General features: G+C 44.2%; 2 protein-coding genes and 2 long non-coding RNA genes across 6 annotated transcripts in view; 2 read left to right on the top strand and 2 right to left on the bottom strand.

Annotated features, from left to right (window-relative positions):
• Positions 1–868: 868 nt before the first annotated feature.
• DDO (D-aspartate oxidase) lies at positions 869–11,406 on the bottom strand. Of its 3 annotated transcripts, none has more exons than XM_064707884.1 (6): positions 11,030–11,406; positions 8,563–8,664; positions 6,528–6,733; positions 6,235–6,343; positions 5,261–5,437; positions 869–2,754 (listed from the first exon to the last, which is right to left on the bottom strand). In XM_064707884.1, the coding sequence occupies exons 3-6, from the start codon at positions 6,697–6,699 to the stop codon at positions 2,187–2,189; spliced, it is 1,026 nt and encodes a 341-aa protein (XP_064563954.1). In that variant the 5' UTR covers positions 6,700–6,733; positions 8,563–8,664; positions 11,030–11,406; the 3' UTR covers positions 869–2,186. The 3 variants fall into 3 exon arrangements, with proteins under 3 accessions (XP_064563954.1, XP_064563952.1, XP_064563953.1); XM_064707882.1 differs by having other exon boundaries at positions 8,563–8,669; XM_064707883.1 differs by lacking the exon at positions 8,563–8,664.
• LOC135445441 (uncharacterized) lies at positions 10,451–16,170 on the top strand. The gene is made up of 3 exons (XR_010439526.1): positions 10,451–10,987; positions 12,661–12,789; positions 16,061–16,170. It is a non-coding gene; the product is annotated as an uncharacterized LOC135445441 (long non-coding RNA).
• The window catches only part of SLC22A16 (solute carrier family 22 member 16), a 34,052-nt gene continuing 29,013 nt past the window's right edge, over positions 15,800–20,838 (bottom strand). Inside the window, exon 8 of the mRNA XM_064707881.1 lies at positions 15,800–18,815. Coding sequence (XP_064563951.1) covers positions 18,603–18,815 — 213 coding nt within the window. The 3' untranslated portion in view covers positions 15,800–18,602. The remainder of the gene's footprint in view (positions 18,816–20,838) is intronic.
• On the top strand, positions 18,679–20,341 carry LOC135445440 (uncharacterized). The gene is made up of 2 exons (XR_010439525.1): positions 18,679–18,843; positions 19,169–20,341. It is a non-coding gene; the product is annotated as an uncharacterized LOC135445440 (long non-coding RNA).

The raw sequence follows: 20,838 nt of genomic DNA on the forward strand, positions 1-20,838 counted from the left end.
TTTCTCCCTTTACAGAACCTGTTTCCACAGGATGTTGGGGAGTATAGAAGCACCATAAATGGTTTTAGAAGCAAGTCAACAACTTTGTGGAAGACAAATCATCTGAAACACTGAGCTACCCCTCAGATGAGGAAGACCCTAGACCAGAAGTGGCTGTCCTCCCTGCTGGCTATGAGCAGAGCTAGGACACCAGATGGATAAGCTTTGCAGCCAAACCTGTTTTTGACACTGCATCAAACAGACAATTTTTAGAAGTAGATTAGAAGAAACCCCATCACCCTGCAGAGAAGTGCACAAGGACAGCTTTGCTTTCTTATGGGACTATAATCACCCTATTAGCATTAGTAGCATTTCTTGCTCCAGGACAAGTTACACTGTTTGCTATTATAAAGCTTAAAATAAAGATTAAGAAAAAGAGTCCATTCTTATATTCTGTTTCCATGTATTTTTATGTTCTGTGTTAGCTGAGGACAAAGCTGCAGTTTGACAAGCCCTACGCCAACACTGCTGCCAAAAGCAGCAGCTCTGCCCTCTCATACCACTGGAAAGGACAAATGGGGGGGGACAAAGGGGGGAGTGCAAAATTAGCTTTCAGAGCTGAGAAAATGAGGATTCTCCTTTTCATTCTTCTTCAGTCCTGCTGAAGGCAGGGCTGGCTTAGGCTGGTCCCAGGCGCTTATTGACCCATAATTTAATTTAGTGATGTTTCTTCTGACAGCTGTCCCTTGCAAATGATAACTGTCCTCATCCCCCCTGAGAACAGCAGGAGTTGGTAGCTGAGTGTGGCCTTTCTTGGCCCTGTCAGGCCATTCCAAATGAAAGAAAATCCCTTGCTTATGAAAGAAAACACTACAGAAGTGACCTTTGCTTCATTATTAGAACTTTATTTATCCGTTAATTTTAATCACTGGAATTATTGAAGGATTTTGAATGGTTTTGTAATTCTATGGACAAAAAAGCTAGACAAAAAATGGATGATAACACTCTCAAGTGAGCCATTAAAGATTTAATGAGTCATTTATTCACTAAGAGTCAGACCTGTACTTTGATGGTAAGATCCAGTTTTGGGGAGTGATTATCTTCAGACACATCAAAGGGTTTGAATTGCTGAGGAGAGTGTAAAGCCCAACAGAGCCTCTGCCATGGAGTGAGCAGAGGACTCGGCTTTCTTACAGCAGAAGAGCTCGCTCCTGTCCAGTTACAGACACATTTTTCTTTAGAGTGTTTATCCAGTCTTAAATGGCTCTTCTACAAAACCGATGACGGTATTAGAACCCTTGTTGGTTTGTCTCCAATTTATTCCTATCAGCTGTTGCAAGGAAATCAGACAGTGTTGTTGTGAAGTAGAAAAGGGATGCTGCATTCCCCAGCCCACTCTGAAAAATCCTCTTCAGTAGAACAAAGGCCATATCAATGTTGTGTGGGGGAGGAGGGGAGGGGCTGGGGGGAAATCACTGGTGTCTAAGAGCAAAACCAAGAGGGCCTTGAAGGGAAAAAACAGATTTGCAAACTAGCATGAGAAAAGACACACAAAACTGTAGTTCATGTGGGGCAATATTAGCAGAAACTTTAAGCTCCCTGAGGTGCAATATGAGCAAATACAGCGATGGGTATTACAGACCTGCTCTTAAAATCACACTTGCCTGGTCACTGTGTGTGACAGTGACCTAACACTGCTTTCTATAAGAGCTGACCTGGAGCACTGTAATGCAGCACTGCAATGCAGCACTGCATGGGGTTTTCTTTTCCTTTTAAATCCTATAGACAATGATAAAATTTGTCAGCAAGGCGGCAGAAGCAAGGGCAATTCTAGATTAAATTTGGTACAAGAGGAGACAACCTATTTTTACTGAATCTGAGCCTACTGCATCTGACACCCTTTAGATGCAGGTGCAGAAATGCTAAATTGATGTTATTTGTATTATACTGCAGCAATCTGATCCCTGTTATGTATCTTGTCTTCTTCACATGAGACTAAGATAAATGCCCAGGGCAGATGGAGGAGATGATCAGCTGGGCTAATACATGGATCAACACATCATGCCTTTCCAAGGTGGTTACAGATACCACTGAGTATCTGCACTGGAACAAGATGTTGACTTAGTTCCCTTCTATACAGTAATGGACCTAAAGTCCAAGCTGCTGCTTTCAGCACTAGCTGTAAATGGAAAAGGAGCCTCTGGGATTCAAAGCTTAGCCCTTGATGAGGAGGCTTGCAGAGCAGAAATGCACTCTTCCACCAGGACAGCAGCCTCTTTGGCCGTGCCCCTGTGCACTGAAAAGCCACCTGCCCCATGCCCATAGTTGTGGACCACTGGGAGCTTAATTCCTCCTTGGCTCAAAACCTCTCTCTGCACTCTCACAGACTGCCTGGATGGCCTCAGGCCCACCTTCACCTCGATATCCTGAGCTCCCTGCAGTGAGGGCTCAAGGGAGCAGCATCTGTCAAAGATGTCTCTAGTAGTGCCAGCATCAGGAGAGAGACTCCAGCTCCCCTTTTCCCTGGTTCCCCCCAGGGTCACCCTGTGTATTCCTGGATAGATGTAAGTTAAGCCATCTCCATCCCGGATGAACTGTGTCACCCAAGGAGCGTGAACCTTGAGTACTTGTCCCCTGACAGGGAAGAGCTGCTCGTCCCCCACCAGCTGGTGGGCTCCCATGCCTGTGCAGTTGACAACGATGTCATATTCTCTGTGCAGCTCCCACAGGTCTGCCACTTTCCTGGTGTACATCTGGGTGCCAGTTGCTTTCAACCTGCAAAAAGACTCCAGAAGTGAGGCAGAAAAGAAACCCACATGTAATTAAGCAAATGAGATAGATTGCCTTTGCCTTTTACATACTGATCAAAACCAAACAATAGATAGGACAAAAAGCAAAGAAAATGCCATGGAGGTTCTGTTTGTGATTTATCTGATTTGCTCAGAGGTATCTATCCTGGTGGGGCTGGAAAAAGTACAGCAAGTTGAGCAATTTTAGAGAAGCGTCTGGCATCAGACCCTAGGCAAACAGTCAGGTCTTTGTGGTCTGATTCATTTCTATAGCAGTATCAAGATTTAACAGCCCAAGCAAGCTGGGAAACAACAGATTTATTTACCAACTTGCTCATGCTAGTGGCAGAGCTATTGTCCTACACTCCTTTCAATGTGCCTGTTATGTGCTGCCACACTCATTCCCAACTCACCTCCTGAGCTACATAGCCATCTAATGCCATGTGCCAAGCCCTAATATCCACACGAAGGCTGGGCAGACGTGGCACAGGACCCCCAGGGTGGCCAGAACCTTCTGGAGCAGCAGCCAGCAGTCACTCAGGACAGCTCAGAGCACTATACATACACGTCTGCTCTTCAGTGAAAGTCACCTCTTCTTGAAATTCATTTTTGAACTCAATTTCATGCCAAATCCTCCCCTGAACTTGCCTGAATTTTGAAGCCCTTCCCTGTGGAAAATCACTGGTATGAATTGGAGTCCCTGCATGCTGTCAGCTGGATCCCATTGCAGGGGGTTTTTGCTGGGGGTTTTAGCATAAGCATGTCAGGAGACAGGTCTGTGATGCACTAAGTGGAAAATCCCATCCTCTGCAACATTCTAGCAGCTGGCAAAGTCATCAACTCTACTATGAAGGCAGTGGTTTCCCACAAAGCAGTGAGTGAGCCAAGAATCCAGGGCATAGTTGATGCTCTGGGGCCTGATGGAGCAGGACACTGAAGCTGTCTATGAAGAACAGGGGAGCTCTCATGCAGCAGCTGTGGCTGGGCAACTTGCAGGAAGAGCTCCTTAGAGTTGTAACTGGGACTCTGTCACCACATCATAAAAAATACACCAATGAAAAAACCTCCTGAAAACTCCTGAGTTCGGGCAAGTAAGCAGGAAAAAATTCCTGAAGTCTATTTTTGGCCAAGCAAGGTGGGCACAACAAAAATTTTCCTTGTGGATTGCCAGGAGAATGGTCTATAAATACTGCTCAGGTCATTAGGGGTTTGAGAATTAGTTACATGTTTAATATTCTCTCACTTCTCATCACCAGGGAGAAGAGAAAAAAAAGGAGCTTGATCATCTCATTAGATTACATCCTTTGAGAAATAAGAAGACTACAGCAGGAATAAGAGGGAGCAGAAATCACATGGCAGATACTAAATGGGTTGTACAACTTAGCTGTCCTGCAGCAGAAATTTGCTTCAGTTAGGCAATGAAACATGACAGATCATGTGTACCGAGTAGATGGCACAGACCTCACATGGCACTGGTGCCACAGGAGAACTCCCGGCCCGCTTGGCTGCTACAACAAGAAATGCTTTTTCACATTTTGCAGTGTGATGAAAGGCATCCAAGTAACCAGCTGAGCTGGCAATTTGTACCTTGGTGTCAGTACACATCTCTTTACTTAACCCCAAATCAGCTTGCAGCCTGTCTCTTTCTCTCAAGCGGATACAGCCATTTGCTCAATTTAGAGGTACTTATTTGGATTAAATACTTACTCCAGTATGTCCCAGGGTGTCAAAGGCCTTTTAGATCTGCATCCTGTCTCTCATATGGTTCTCCAAAATTGAGGTATTGGGGGGAAACTTAAAAATTTGGAAATTGGCAGATTTTCTAACTTTGATGTCAATCCAGGCATGAACTCTGAAGCCATCACCCATCTTATGCCGGCAAACTTTTTCAAGAACTGTGTTTAAGATGATGCTGCTTAACATTTTGGGATTTTTTTCAGCTAAATGGATTAAGAAATTACTCCAATTGTTGAACAAATTTGAGATTAATTGGTCCAGTTACTTCATAAGAGGAAAGTCTTCACAATAAGACACCTTCCTAGATGTGCTTATTCTCACAGACACTGGAGGTATCTTCAAAAACAGAGGGACACTAGAAGGACACTATTTGGGAAGTTTGGCAAATGTGGAGCGGCCACATATTTTCTCAGGACATGGCAGGCTCCTGATGTACCTTCAAGGTCTGGCTGGCCAAGCATAGCCCCTGTGGCTACGTTTGCCCTATGCCCAGGGTTGCTCACACTCCAAGCCCCACTGTACAGACACACTGGGAGAAAGTGGACATTGCACAAATAGGGCCTTCCACATTTCAGAAAAGTTCTATATTTATTTCCCGTGCTTCTCCCAAAGCAAGAGCTTGTTGCATTTCCTGCAATGAGAAACAGCCTTTTCCCAGTTTTGTTCAAATCTAAGGCTCTCAAGGAAACCCTGTCTTGTCTCCAGTCCCTCTGCCAGGGTTTCCCCCTGCATGCCCAGCCTGCAGCAAACCCTACCTTTTCTCCAGCCACAGGAGGTAGGGTGGGCAGTCACATTTCAGGGTTGTAAAGGCCTGACCAAATCGGTGCTGCGGGAACTTCTGGAGTTCTGCTTCGGACATTGGTCGAAATCCCAGCACAATATCTGACCAGAAAGGTAACTCTTCCTTGGGAGGGCTTTTAAAGATCTGCCAACTAAAAGGACAGAGAAAAATCTGGAAAACTTCACTGCTATTGCTCTGCCATGTTAAGTGTCATGGCAATCTTAGAACAAACCCAGGAGCTCAGAACCTCTTTCCCCCCACCAGTGCAGCTCTGCAAGGCTAACAGCAAGGGGGAAAAATTGCTGCCTGCTCCTGCAATACCTTCTGTCTGGGCAAACAGGCAGAAGGGTCAGCACAGCTGGGTGTGAGGGTGGCACACCAGGGTAAATAAACTGCAGAGAGCCCTTCCAGTGATGGTGTACGTACAGAGTGCCCTCAAACAGCGTCCCCACCACAACTGCAGACACCTGGCAGGACCTGGTGGGGCCACTTGCACACTTGTTCCCCTTTCCTTGGGTATCCATAAAGCTACAGAGTGCTCAGTCTCAATACTCCTACGAGGCAAATTTCTCAGTACATAATAGGCAGCATAAAACACCCCCAACACACCCAGTAGAATCCCTGCACCTATTTGCTGAAGCTGGAGGATCCTGCAGTCCCATTCCTATGGAGATGATCCCTGCTGCAAACAGCTAGTAGGTAACAGTGTGGAAAACAATGGTTATTAAAAGAGATTTGGTGCTGGTCAGACTTGAGTAGGTTTTCTGTGAACACCTGTTCCTGAATTTTGCCTAAAAACACATCATAAGTGAGCAGCTACAATGCAGTTTCTTGGGAATATAGACATAAAAGCTATTCCTTGAAGGGAATACCCCTGAATCCAGCAAAGAAAACCTGCTCCAGAACACAGCACAAATGTACCAAAGGCTGCCCCAGGGCTGTTCTTACCCAGAGACCAGGTGAATGCCAGCCTCTGATGCCTCGGCTGAGTTGCTGATGGCAAAAAGGTAAGTGAAGGTCTCTTGGAACCACTGCTTCTGCCTGTGGATCGGTGTGTCTGCATGTGAACAAAACCAAACGTGCAGAGAGGAATAATGCAAAGAGAAGCATTCAAATGAGTGTCAAGGATATGGGACAGACAGAGAACACAGGTGAAGGCACCTTTTTTTCTGAGCCTCTATGCACCGCTGCACAGAGCTGCATGAGGTGCCACGGGCAGTGCTGCCCTGAATTAAACGAACCTGGGTAGATGTGAGGGATGAGCATCCCAGCTGCCACATCGCTCGTTGTGTTGGGGCTGAACTGGTCTGAAAGGACTGTCACAGAACAGCTGGGACAAGTCTCAGTGATGCACAGTGCTGTGGACAGGCCGATGACTCCTGCACCCACCACTGCAACCTTGGGTGAGGCCATCTCCAGGAAGCAGAGAGAGGAGAGAGGCTCCTACCTGCATTTGGAAACAACATATCACACATCACTATCATCCAGGGCGAGTATCAGGCTATGAAATACCCCCATGAGATGTAACATAATCCTCCCCAACAACTAATTAACTGCTGCACACAACAAGGACTGCGGTTAGGTTTAAAAAATCAGCTTTTGACATGACAAAAAAGTTTTGAAAAGTCTTTAAGCAGCCACTATGTCATCCTCAGCAGATCTGCACGTGCACCACTAGGGCTTGGGCTGTTTTGGGGAAGGTTTCCTCAATAAAATCTGAGGGACTGAGGCACTCATCAAGTTTTCTATTGTGTCAGGTGAAAAGAGCTCTGGAGAAATTGGCTTTTTTTAAGCTTGTTAGGCCAAAAGGTTACTTGAACATTGGGATCTCCAGCAGTGAGGGCTGTCACTGCCTGGACAGCGGAAGCAAATCACACTGGAGGTCTCCAATCCATTCTTGGTCCTTGTACTGCCAGCATGACTCACTACCCTGGACAGATTTGTGGGCACCCAAGGCTGCCATGCTCTCTCAGCAGCACATGGCAGTCCCTAGGTGCCAGCCAGTCCTGCTGCTCCAAGGACCTGTATTTCTGCCTCTCACTGCATTACTTTATAACTTGCTTTATGTCCTGGGCTCCACTCCACTCCTCACCTGCTGATTGCTTCTCCAGGAAAAGCACTGTTGCTATTTCCCCCTGTTTTCCCCTGTCCTGGGCAAGTTTTGGAGCTGGCACCTGTCCTGAGGAGTGGCACACAGCTCTTGGTAGACAGTCCCCTGGTTGCCCATCCCAGTGAAGCGCCAGCCTGTGTTCCTGGCATGACCAGCTCAGGTCTCACACTGGTGAAGGCACCAAGCAGAACTGAACCATGCAGCTCCATGCACCCTGCAAACTCCCCGAAGCCAGGACTAAATGGGCCCAGGAGAGAGAGACTGGGCAACCTCAGAGGTGATAAATCCTTTAGCAGCTTTGAACAGTGAGTAGGGGGGCTCCTGCTGGGTCAGACACCCCTTCAACAGGTTACTACCAAAATCTGACCAAGGATATAGGGGAAGAATCCCTTCTGCCTATGACTAATTTTTTTCCTGGAATAGCTACAATATTCACTCTTGGAGAGGATGCTGAGCGAGACAGACCTTCAGTTGTGTGCCCTGATGGTTCTGGTTTCTCCTATGGGGCTTGCTTATCAGTGACTAGAAATCCAGCCTCACTAATTGCTCTCTGAGAACTTCTACTGGAAACCAGTGCCTGCACTTGACAATGACAGGCTGATTTACCATCTTCCTGTGGCTTTTGGCATCTTTGATGTACATTTAGGCAAGACAGACAACCTGGAATTATGATAGGTCAGGTTTATTTATGAGATCCTTGCTCATAACTGTTCACACAGCTTCTCACTTACCCCTGAGGTTTTACTACTTAAAATTTGATGTCTCTGCTATGCAAGAAGGGAAAGAGCAGCAGGAACGGTTGCCTGTCATTGCATTCCTTCTGCATCACAGCCAAGGGTTGTTACAACCCATCTCCTTCCTCTCTGGGCAATGCTTAAGTTTCTTTCTGTTAATTATCACATCTTCTTTTACAAGCTGACTACAGAAGTGCCTGCACAGCAGAGGAAGAGGACACAGTACAGGGGGGAAAATGGACCCTGGAGCAGAACTGCTGGCCTGCATGGCTGACACCCAGAAACCCAGTCTGGAAAAATGCTGTGTGAAGGGAAAAGGGAAAGTAAGGAAGAATGTAAGCAACGAGAAATTGGGGGGCTGGGTAATAATTCTGTAATTACTGAGAAAAATGGTTCTGAGAAAGGTATCTAAATACATCTTTGTGAACAAACCTTCTCACTCAGAACTGGCAGCTGTGGAAATGGTGTGTGGCTCTCAGAGTGCCCAGTGAGCCTCCCAGCAGTCCATGGACAAGCACAGCCCTGCTTTTTCAGCTGCCCTGGAACATATGCAACGGGTACATTATCCACCTGCCAGAGATGTGCTTTCAGTTGTCCCTCACAACTCTCCTTTGCTGAAGCCCTTGGACCATGGTGGAGATTGAATTTCCTGACTGACCTCCCTGTCCCTGGGGAAGAAAGGGGAGCTGTGGCTTGGTGGAGATTCAGGTTTCACAAGTCTACCCAGTTCAGATGGGATTTTTGCAGATGAGCCAGTTTGATATCAACTGATCCCTGTGCTGTAAAATCCAGTGAGGGCAGGAAGGGGCTGCTGACAGTGCTGGAGCCTGTGAGAACATCTCAGAAGACCATGACAAGCACCTGTCTAATGCATCACTTTTCCTGCACCTACTGCTGCAGTCCAGGAACACAAGCCTTCATGCCAAAAACTAACTGGGTGCAAAGCAGAGGCTACACACAGCTTGTATGAGCAAGCACAGCTCAGGCTTTGCAGAGCTACCGATCCTGCTTTGAGTGCAAGGCCCACCTGTGGCTCTGCCCTGGCCTGCATCTTGCTGGGTGGAGGGCAGAGAAGGAGAAAGTATTTTTAGCTGATGTGGCAGCCCAGCTTAGTCCCAGCAGGGCTGACACTTCTCATCCCCTCAGACAGGCCTGAGTGTTTTGCAAAAATCAGCATTTAAAAAAGCAGATCAGCTGCAGTAGCTCTTGGGGAGGGATGTGAATGGTGACAGGTATTGTTTAGCTCTCTCCCTTCACAGTGTACAAAGAACAGGATAGAAGCCAGAAAGAGTTACCTGGAGCTGTACTCCCCAGCAAGGAGGACACCAGTTGCCTGATGTGGGTTTCATGTCCCTGCCACACTCCTGCTTCTCCCAGGCCAGAACAAATTAGTTTTAAAAATACTGAGATACTTTGTGATGTGACTTCACCTCCCAACTCCCAAATCTGAAGAGACAATGTCAGCCTCATGTGACACAAGGGGGTCTTTATTCTTTCTTGCCTCAAATAGCTGTAGTCACCACTAAGTGCCACTAACTTTCAGCTCTAACATCATTCTGGCAGTGGGTAACATGGCCAGTATGGACAAACACACTGTTCCCCAGCACGCACACACACACACACACACACACAGAGACACAGGAACGTGCACATCCACTGCCAGCTGCAGCTGCAGCCCACGGTCACAGCAGGCTTGACGCTCTTAGCTTGTGTCGCAATCTGGCTGGCCTACCAAAATAAGCATATTTACACACCCAAATAAACAGTGGAAAAAGCCCAGCTGAACTGTTGACCAGAAAAGTTAGAACAGGAAGTAACTAAAGAAAACCAAAACCTGTTATATTTGAAGGGCTTAGTTTGTGTGTGTGTTTTTTTTTTTAACTGACTCTCATCATAAGTAAATGCTGAAACACTGTTTTGAATAGTGTGAAGCCTCTGGTACTGGGAAGCAAAGGCTAAAGCTTTTCTGAGCTTCTGGAGACGCTCCTCATCCACTAGGGCAGCTGTACCCACTGTCCCTGTCAGCGCATGCCATGGAATACTTTTTCCTTTCTTTTTTTTTTGTTGATCACTTTTGTTTTATCACTTCCCCAGTTTACAAGCACCCTTGGTGTTACTCCCCTTCACACGACCCCAGAGAGGGGCTTTTCTGGGCAAAGACTGATTTATTCTCGGGTGTTTGCTGTGGAGGAGCTCCTGATTTTGGCCTTTTGACTCTGGCCAGGTCCCCTTTCTGCTCTTTGGGCTGCCCTATGAGATGTGCTTTTAGGAAGTGCTGCAGGAGAAAGGCGAGGATGATCTTTCCTCACCGAACAAAGGACTCTAAAGGCTCCTAGCGATCCCCTCAGCCTTTTGGCACACACACAGCACTGCTGCCAGAAAGCAGGACTTGCAGGTGATCACAGAGAGCCACTGTCACAGGGGACCCCGGGAGGCCTCAGCTGCTCCTTCAGATGGATTGTTTGCAAGCATGGGACACACCTCCGAAGGGATGGTAGGGATACCCCCTCCATCAGCCACCTGCAAGAGCTGCCTTCAGCAAGAGCACCTACACACGCTTTTCTCCCAAACGGGAGAGGAAATCAATCCTCTCTGCGCTCCTCGCTCCCCAGGGCCGGCATGTCGCCGCTCAGGCCGGGGAAGAAGGGCACAGCGAGCAGCTGCGATCCCGGGCCTTCCCCCCAGCTAAGCCCTGCGGTTCACCCCTCCCGCCCCGGTGTGTGGGCCGAGCCCTCCCTGCCTGGCACCGGGAGATGGGATCTGCCCGCGGGAATTCCCCACGCAGCCACTGCGGGCGCTTCCCGGCCCTCGGCTGCAAAAGGGCTCCGGCATCCGACATTTACTTCTTCACCTAGAGGTACGGTCTGGAAACAACCCAAGCGGGGAGAGCAGGCGATACCTGGTGAGGAGGAGGCCCCCGGTCCCGCCTGGAAGAGCCGGCGTCCCGGGCAGCGCGGGGGCCGCCGCACCCTGTCCCGGGGCGCTCCGGGGCCCGGCTCCCGCCCCGCTGGATGAAGGAGCTGTTTGTGCCCAGGCCCAGGCTCGGGCCGCCTCCGGTGCTGGCAGCGCTCCCGGAGCGCCCGGCGGCCTCTGCCAGGGCCGGGCTCTCTGCCGCCTGCCAGGACTTTCCCCCCTGATATTCCCTCCGGGGGAGGCCCAACGGGACCCGCTGTGCTGCCCGGGGTACATTGTCCTTTGCCGTCCCTCACAGGCAGTCATGCTCCGAGTGCTTTGGAGCTGCCTGAGTATTGCCACGGCGCTGAGCGGCCAGGAGGGGAACTCCAGCCACCACAGGTCGGTGCGGAACGAGCGGGCTCCTGCCAGACCGCAAATCCCCAATGAGCGCAGCCAGGCAGGGCTGTTTTCAGCACAAAAACATGAGTTTGTCAAAAACAAACCTCTCTGCAGGAGCTCTGGGATGAAATTGCATGCCGTACACCCCGGTTTATTACTCCGGGGTACTAGCTGTTGGCAGGATATTTTGGCTAATATTTGACAGCCTGAGCATTCGTCCCTGAAGACTCAGCGGGACGATGTTTGCCGACCACTCCCCTCCAGCCCTGTCGAACAGCATTTGCAAAGAATCTTCCAAGCAGGTGCCTTTTCTCTGTAGCCATTTGAATTCAGGCCAGCAGCCATCCAAAGGGTGTCTGTATGAACAGCAGCAGCGCGCACCACACACGGTGGATTGTTCTTGCCTCCCAGTCTAGCTGTGCTCTGAAAACTAAAGCCATGATGCACTACACTTCACTGATCTCTGAGATACATAACTTTTTAAAGGATTTTCCCTTCAACAGTGACAGGAATAAGGCACAATTCTCCCAAATTATAGTATGACTTGATTTTTCTGAGTATTCTGAAAATAGGGGACTAAGGGAAGGCAGCAGAGGAACACAGGTTTGCTTGTTTAGAAGTTAAATTTTTGGTAGGCCTGCTGTATTGTAAAATGAACACTGGTCTAAGTCATTTCAGGGTATCTACAATGGGTTTGGAAAGGATCCTTTCACATATGGAAATATACAAATATAAACAGAGGTTTTGGTTCCAGCTAAGATAAAAACTGCCTGCTACTTCTCCTCCTGAGATTCCACTGCTTATTGCTTAGAATGTTGCCAAATTTGAATGATTTGGATCAAAACATTCTGTGACAGATGTCTGTGCAAGTCTGAATGTTTCATGGAATTCTCAGTGTGTTTTTTCCTGAGAATAAGATGCAGGAAATTCAAACTGGTTTGGGATACCTAATCTAATAATAATATTATTGAAAAGAATCTTCTATGGGCTAAAATACTTTGCAAAGGTGAACAAAGACATTGTGTTTGGTAAAGTGCAAGTCATGATTTGTCTGTTTGGGAAGAGACTGCCAGCCTTCTGGCCCAGAACAAACACACCCTGATTGTACTTGGAGCTCTTCTTGAACCATGACTGCCAGTGGCATCCCAGCACACCACCTACCCAGCTTGAGCAGTGCTTAAGAAGTGTTTCCTTTTACCTTAGCATTCCCTTTGCTTTGTGTGCTGTTCTGAACAGAGCCATAACAATGGGCAGAAATGACCTCTCTGAACACAGCAGTGCTGACCTATTTCAGATCTTGTGAATGGCATGCACCATTTATCTGCCACTTCTTCAACCAGTTCAAGTCAAGCATCAGTGTCCATGGTAAGTTACTATTTCAGCAAGGAGTTTCAGCTGTGCCTCATTTTGCTGTTGTCCCATGTTATTTACTTATTTCTGGGGGAATTCTCTCTCCATGAGGAAGAACCCAGCAGTGATGACATTCCTATTGAAAAGCTTTGTGAAGATATTTACTGAGAGAGAGCCCAACCATTTAGGATGGTTGTTTTGCCATTTGGCTGATTACCTCAGTCAAAACCACTTTTTAATCTCATCACTAGCAGTGAGGCTGTGGAGACAATCTTAACAAGAATCACCCCTTGATGCTGTTTTGTTCATATTCCTATGCCAGTCTGTTCATCTCCATGTGGAAGATCATGAGGCAATGTTAATAACTGAATGCCTATGAGCATTCCATAGCTGGATCTGACTTATGTGCAACAAATGACCAAGCAGTATCCATAGCTTGTATGATAGCCAGGAATGCAGAGACAATAGAGTGGGCTTGTCACTAAATGAGATACTCCCCATTACTTCTGATTATTCATAAATCTAGGTTAGTAATTTTTTGAAAGTGTTGTTTTGTCCAGAAACTGGAATCTGTAATCACTGTTTATATACCAATCATACTAAAAAGGGTATTTCCCCATATGAAGTATATACTTCTTAGGCTTGATTTTTCTCAGCTTGATTGAACTCAGTGCTCTTGAAATCAGTCTATCAGGCTTGATTCAAGTTTCTCAGCTTTAGCAGCAACTATTTGGACCATTCACTCCAGCTACTTTCAGAGAGGAATGTAAATCACCTGGCAAGGATGCATTAAGCCTTCAAAAAATGATGAAGCAAAGCAATGAGTGTAACTTGATCAGAAAACACAAGATTAATAAAATATGCATGGAAAGTTGAGTCATTTGCACTAATTGGAGATTTAAGGGAAGTGAAGAATAAATAGGCTCCTGAGACATTTTAAGGGGACAAATAACAATAGAGCTATGAATTGCTGCAATTCTTATTTTCCTTGCACTTTGAGCCCACTCCAGTTCCCACCTGAGGAAGCTGTAGTTAAGTCTTCACATGCACTGAACACCACATGCTTACAAGTACATTGTTCTGTCATTCCTGTGGTCACCTACTCTCTCTTCTGGTAACTCAAACCCATCCCTCAGTATCTACAGCTATTTTTGTCATTACTGAATGTGTCTGAGGGACTGCTGCTCCACTGAGTTTATACAAACAAAGGCAAGAAAGAATCATGTTTTTCCTGCAACTGAAATGCAAAACAAGACATTTTTAATGCACCTTTTGTCATAGTCACCACTTAACACATTACCCAAATCTTGGTTTACACCTGCAAAGACAAACAGGGAAAAGACACACACAGGATATTTGCCATCCTAAACCGTAGGATCTCCATGGAATGCCAAAACACCAGCCAGGCCTCTTTAAGGGAGTGTGAACCAAATGAAGAGTTGGTGATAGAAGTTCATTAAATCAGGTAAAGATGTAAAAATTAAAAAAATGTGTGTTTGACTTTATTCTTGCACATAATTGCAGATAATAAATACACATTTAAAAAAACCCATAAAAATATATTGTATTAAATCCACAAATTCTGGGCAAACAAACTTTCTTACGAGTACATACTTCCCCCATGTAACCAAAAGACAGGCTCCGTGTAGTACAGAATCTTGTACAAAATTATGGGGCTATCAGAACATAGATGTGTTTTAGTCTTTCTTCCTGTGAGAGGTAACTAATTGTCACCATGGACTAGAATTTTCCCTGATAGAATAAACTCAGTTTTTGTCAATACTCTATTTTCTTTTTAGTCCTTGTGTCTAATTTTTCCCCTAGGAATCTGCTCTAGGATTCAGACAAACACTTTTCAGACGTTTGTAAAGGGTGCAGGATGAATCCAGAGCCTCCTTTCTGCAGTCACAAATGCCTTTCTGGACCAAGAGTCCAGGCACAAGTGAGCTCACCTTTTCCTAAGCCTTTCCAAAAGGCACTCACAGGCCATGCACACTGCTGAGCCCGATGCCACAGAGGCTTCCTGAGTGACTCCACCTGAGGGGTTGGTAAAATAAACCTGTGGAAGACACAGGAGAATGCCAACAGTGAAATCCTTCACTCCGTGCCAGAGCTGGGATGTCAGGCCATTTTGTCTTTCCACAGAGTCACGACACAAAAGCCCTCTGCCTTCCAGGAGGCTTCACCCCTTGTTCAGACATTCAGGGTACCACCCAAAGCATATGATAACCACACATGATTTGCATAGCAATTTTTTCCTACATAGTTGGTTAAATTACAGAATTTTGCACAGAGAAATTGAATGAAGCTGTTAAAATAGAAAATATATATATTTTTGTATAGCTTAAAAATACAATTTTGAAATATCAAACACATGTACTTACTATTTTTCCTTAGTTATCATTAAACTAATAATAGTTGCTCTTATTGTTATATTTAACCCAGAAAGGTATGTCCTAAAAAATTGCAAAACTGTCTAATAAAACTGGATATCAAATTTTGGACAAAAATATTTGCCATCATGCAATAGTGACCAGCAATTAAGACAGATAAGGACTCTAATTCATTATCTCATAAAACCATTGTGTAACTCCAGAGACATTGATGAGCACAAAAATTTGCACTAAGATAAGGATGACAAATACAAACATAAAAGGACTTGTGAACTGAAGTGGGAAACTATGAAAATTAATTCTTCCTATGAGCACTGAAATGAAAATATGCCCCATTGGAACAGAAGCATTTGTTCTCAAACTCAGTGCTCTCTTGCAAGGGGATTTAAAAAATCTATGAATATTTAAGAGAAAGAAAGCAGCTCACCCTGATTTTCCTACATTTATAATGCATGACTAGTGTTAAACATATTTTTGCCCATATGGAAAAAACAAGCAAATAGAAATGCTAGAGACATAGAGATACATGCTAATTCCTTTTTTTAAAAGTAATACTCTTCCTCAGGTTAAAGAATAGGACACCCCAAGGCAATTTCTATGCTATTGATGCATAAAATCACAAAAGATGTACCTGTAAATCAACAAACATTTTATTTCCAAGGAAAAACAGTAACATCATTAGTTCAGGGAAATTCAGGGGTCATTTGAATTAAAGACCAAATACCAAGTGACTTCAGTGACAGGAGGAAATGGCTTTTGGGGTTAAACCATCAAGCTGCATTGTGGTCTAGACTCAATTCAATTTTAGTTGTAAGCAGTATCAGTATCATTGTGTAGTTAACTTTTTTCTTGTTCTTTTCTTTACCTTGTATGTACTGATTACACATGACCAGATCCTGAATCCCTCAAGCCAAAGGAACACAAAGGAATATGCTTTGGGTGTTCTTGGTGGGGTAAGACCAAAATCAGTTTCTCAGCAGATAAGGAAGAAGAAAATTTAATTGTAAATATTCTTTAATACCTTGTTAGAAATAGACTGTACTGTTCCTAAAAGTTATGAGTAGTGAGTTTTAAGATAGATGGAGTTAGAGTTTTGAGATATTAAAAGAGGGACTATCAGTGTGAAAGATCCCCCAAATAAGGAAAGATTTTGGAGCTCTGTGTGTGGGGAGGGTGGTTGTAAGGCAAGACAGTACCAGTTTAATTCCTTGTTAGGTGTATTGCATGATGGTGGTTTTTTAGCATGATTAAACCCTTATTTAAGGCAGGGCAGGAAGAGTTTGGCAGCAGATCTTGCAGATAAAGAGAGCTGCTCTGCTGTGCTCTGGGAAGTGGAGGGGGACCTGAAAGCAGTGGAAGAATACTGGGTCTGCTCTTCAGCAAAATAAAAAAACCACAGCATGTGAGTAATCTGATCTTCAGTCATCAAAGTATGTATTCAAGTCATTCTCAGAATAATGATGGGATTACTCACAGGGGGAAGGTTAAGTGCTTTTGCTGAACTCATATCTGGACAGAAGCCACAGTATTCTATGCAGGTCTTTCTGGAGGTTTTCCCTGCAAACACTGGAACACCCACAGAATTGTAAGAAGCATGAAGACTCCTTTCTGCTTTCTATGTAATTATCTCAGGGAAACTCCCTGAACTTAAATTTACTGATTTTTATTTGCTTTAAAGCATGTTGATCCTCATATAGGTATTATTTTCTCCTAATACCAGGACCAAATTCTAGGACAGTGCAGTGAAGAATAAAATCTTTTATAAGGGAATATAAACCATTAGTCTGGTTTCAGTAGTCATTGAATTTAATAAAACTCTGCAGATATAATTGAAAAATGTGGCCATTAATTTCTACAGCATATAGAATACAGTATTAGAGACATCTTTTAGGGTGGGTACATGGCAAAGATCAAGGAAGACCTGTTTTGATGAGACCATGCCATGAGAATAGGGGCCTAAGAGGGGAAGACACTGATTTCAAACCAGGGAGGACTGAATTCACACAGCCCAGGCAAGAGAGGGCTGTCTGAACCTCAGCACGCAGATGTTGCTGTGCTGCTCACCTCAGACCAAGGGTAGTCAAGCAAAGGAGATGCAGATCCTCAGACAAGGAAGAAACCCCCAGCTCTAGCGAGAGACTGAAAAAGGGGAGGTGGGAGAAAGCCATAAAAGAAGCAGCCAGAATGATGCATTCCTCTCTATCAGTTTTCTATGGTCCAGAGTCATAAGACAGAACCACTGCACCAACAATAAGTGTTGATGCACACATGAGGCATGTGTTGATGCAGCAGTGGCATGTTTTGACACTTTGACTAAAACTGTTACTAGTAACTTTGACTAAAACTGTTACTAGTAACTCTTCTATTGATCAGTGTCCTCCAGCTACCATCTTTTGGATTCTATTTTTCTAACTGGTTTTGTGTGATATAATAAGGAAAAAATCAGTTATAGACAGCTGATCTGTGAGAAAAATGGTGAGTGGAAACCGTTTCTACCAAAAATTAATAACTAAATCCACTTCTGTGCAGAGACCCTGAATAAGAGCCATATGCCATTTATTGTTTTCCACTGAGGACTATGAAGCCCTTCCTGGAGGCATTTGGCAAAGTTGCTGGTCTAGCTCTTAGAAGTTATGAAAAATCTGATGCTAGATGTAAGCTGAAATAAGTGAGAAAGGGTGCACTGAAATAATGGTCTGGAATGAATGTGACTTTAAATGGGATCAGACAGTTCAGTTTTACCTAAACTAAAACCGCAATAGATCCAGTGAACACTTTTTTTCTAAACCCCTAATAAAAATACAGTTGCCATTCAACAGAATGAATATACAAACTATTTGCACATTTTGCAAACTTAGTATTACTTTTTCAGTCAGAAGCTGTGCCATAGAATACTTTCCTTTTGTTAGCAATGGCACCATTTCTAGTAGAAAACTTGAAAGAAAAAGAATAAATTAGTTTAAAATTATTGATATGACCTGATGCAATGATAAGGCTTCTCTCTTGAATTTTAACACTTTACTGTGTTCTGAAGTCTCAAGCCTGTAACTGGCAGCTGCAACAGGAAGAGACCAGGCAGGGCACTTTGTTGTAGGTTTACAAATCTAACTGCAGAAAATGTGAAGCTAAGAATTGGCATTTTTTTTTACATACATGTAATCAGGTAGGTTCCAACATTTACAGTAATCATTCCAACTGGTCACAGCAAGTCAGTTTAAAGTCTGGGTAAGTTTGATTAGAGATCTAGAAATCCTATCAATTTTCTGCAGTATCTCAGTCACTTTGAAAAGGTTTCATACAATTCCTGTATTGAAAAGGGAAGACAGAATACAAAGTAAAAGGCACAGATGTTATAGAACAGTCACATTTCTTGAATACAGAGATCATATAAATTAGATAGTGATTAAAATTGGGAACAGCCATTTTGCTGCTGCTTTATTTGTCAGTGCTGACTCTTTCTTGACCAAACATCTCTATCTTTTCTGATGCTGCACCACTATGTGCTGGAGGAGTCTTTTCTGAACAGCTTTTCTTGTTTCTTCCCATTTCTGTAGCTTCCACTAAAGTATTAGTCAATGGTTTTCCCAGTGTTTCTGGAAGCATTATGGTTAAGATTCCACTCAGAAGAGCCATGATTCCAACAAGCAACTGGAAGAAATAAACAGTAGGTGTAAAGGTAAATAAGTCTTTCAATCTGACCATAGTTTTGATCTTGCTTGGGGGTAAATCTATAATAAAGTACAAGGAACTGTAAAGCAAAGATCATAAGTCTTAAATGTTGCCTGTATAAAAGATCTACCTTTTTTGTTGCATAAATGAAAAGATTATGCAGCAGAATTAATGAATGAGCAAGTGAAGTGTTTTGTTCACAAGGGATCAATACAGTGCAAGCAGGAATAATTCTGTTTGAGTAAACAACACATATTACCTTCATTGAGTATTTCAGTATCAGGAGTGTATTTAAGAACTGATTCTAGGATTGCATACATTTTTTTTTACAGGCATGTTCACAGAGCTACAATTCCCCTGCCACCTGGAATCTCAATTCACACTCCAACTCCTGTCTACCTGTACCTGTGTGCTTGTTCCTTCTCTACACAGCCAGACTGGAATTTCTCAATAGGGCTCTTTGGCCCAGAGCCACAGAAGTGCACATCTGTGCTCAGGAGAGCTCTTCAGCATCTGCTAGCTCTCAACAGGAATACTTTGCTAAACTCAGTTTCGAAGAACTGTGAGGAGTGCAGGCATCTACTGACATTTGCACTGAGATCACATTTTGGATTTGTCCATGGTGTACACAATTCCACAGCAGCACCATAAGTGGTGCAAGGATCAGGATAATGTGGGGTCAGTAGAGAAATACTCACTTGTTCCAGGAATATCTACTCTTTCCATTCACATTCCCTTCACACAGACATTTCTATTTCTTGTTCAATGACACCAATTCCCACTTTGCTTCTCTGAGTACAGAACAGCATTAAACTCCTGACAGTCCTCCAACACCAGGTTATAATGACCTAATTCTCTCCTGATAGAAAAGCTTTCACACAGAACATCCTGCCTGGTCTCAGTGTTTTTCCATTCTGTGACTGTGAACTTTGATGCTGTACTATCATTACCTTGCCCTGTGCTGATTCTGAAGTCTGTCCTTTGCTCAATGCATTCTTTCCAAGGGTGAGAGAGAACATTTGGAATCACTGTGCCTACATCTCATACAGAGCTTGAGACAAGAGCTGCCCAGCTACCATCTGCAGCTAAGCCAGACTTTAAGTCAGGAAGGTGCTTTAAAATCAGAATTCCCTACTGTAACCTTGAACAGTGCTATTTGCCTGCCCATGCATCATGCTGGTTTTGCTTCTCTTCCCTTCCAAAAAAAAGAGGAGTTTGTTTCCTGTATTCTTTTGAGAAGCAAAATGCAGTGTTGCTTACCCTCCTTTTTGCTTTGCAATAAATATAGAGGCCAGACCAAAAAAAAAAAAAAAAAATCAAAATACTGCTAAATACTACAAACTACAGTGAAAATAAAAGTCATGGTCTTACCATGAAAGTTTAAATAAACCCAATCCTAGCAGTAATAGGACTAGAGGAAATGGCACAAACTGAACAAGATCCTTTTAGACATGTATGTGGCAGGAATGATACTTAAAAATATATTCCAAAATATTAAAATCTCATTTCTGAGTGTCAAATTTCTTCTCTACTATTCAGACATGATTTTCTGACATGGAAAGACAAGATAAATTGACACATGGCAGCTATTCCATAACATCCTGTTTTATGTACACCCTTTAGTCTGTCAGAAGTTTATAACTGAGGATATTGGGGTCTGTAATGGATATTGAATCTTAGGGACACCCATAAATTTGGAGTGTATGAGAACTGGGTCACTAGTGGTACTCAAAAGAACAAGCTTAAAGTAGCACTGTGTGCTTTGAATATGTGTGTCTTTTCTCTTTTCATTATTCTTTTTAGACACTTGGCATTCTTCTCATGTTTTCCCTCCTCATGAACCTACCTCTCATTATTCCCCTGAGAACTCTCACTATTCTGTAAGTGTACACACCACCATCTTTCCTGCTTTTTCATCTCAGCTCTCAGAACTCTATTTCATCCCATGTTAGTTTCCTTTTTTTAACCCCTCTTATATGAAAGCTGCTGCATGCTGAGTAAT

The sequence above is a fragment of the Zonotrichia leucophrys genome, chromosome 3 (assembly GCF_028769735.1).
Source record: "Zonotrichia leucophrys gambelii isolate GWCS_2022_RI chromosome 3, RI_Zleu_2.0, whole genome shotgun sequence".
In the NCBI taxonomy this organism is placed as follows: Eukaryota; Metazoa; Chordata; class Aves; order Passeriformes; family Passerellidae; genus Zonotrichia; species Zonotrichia leucophrys.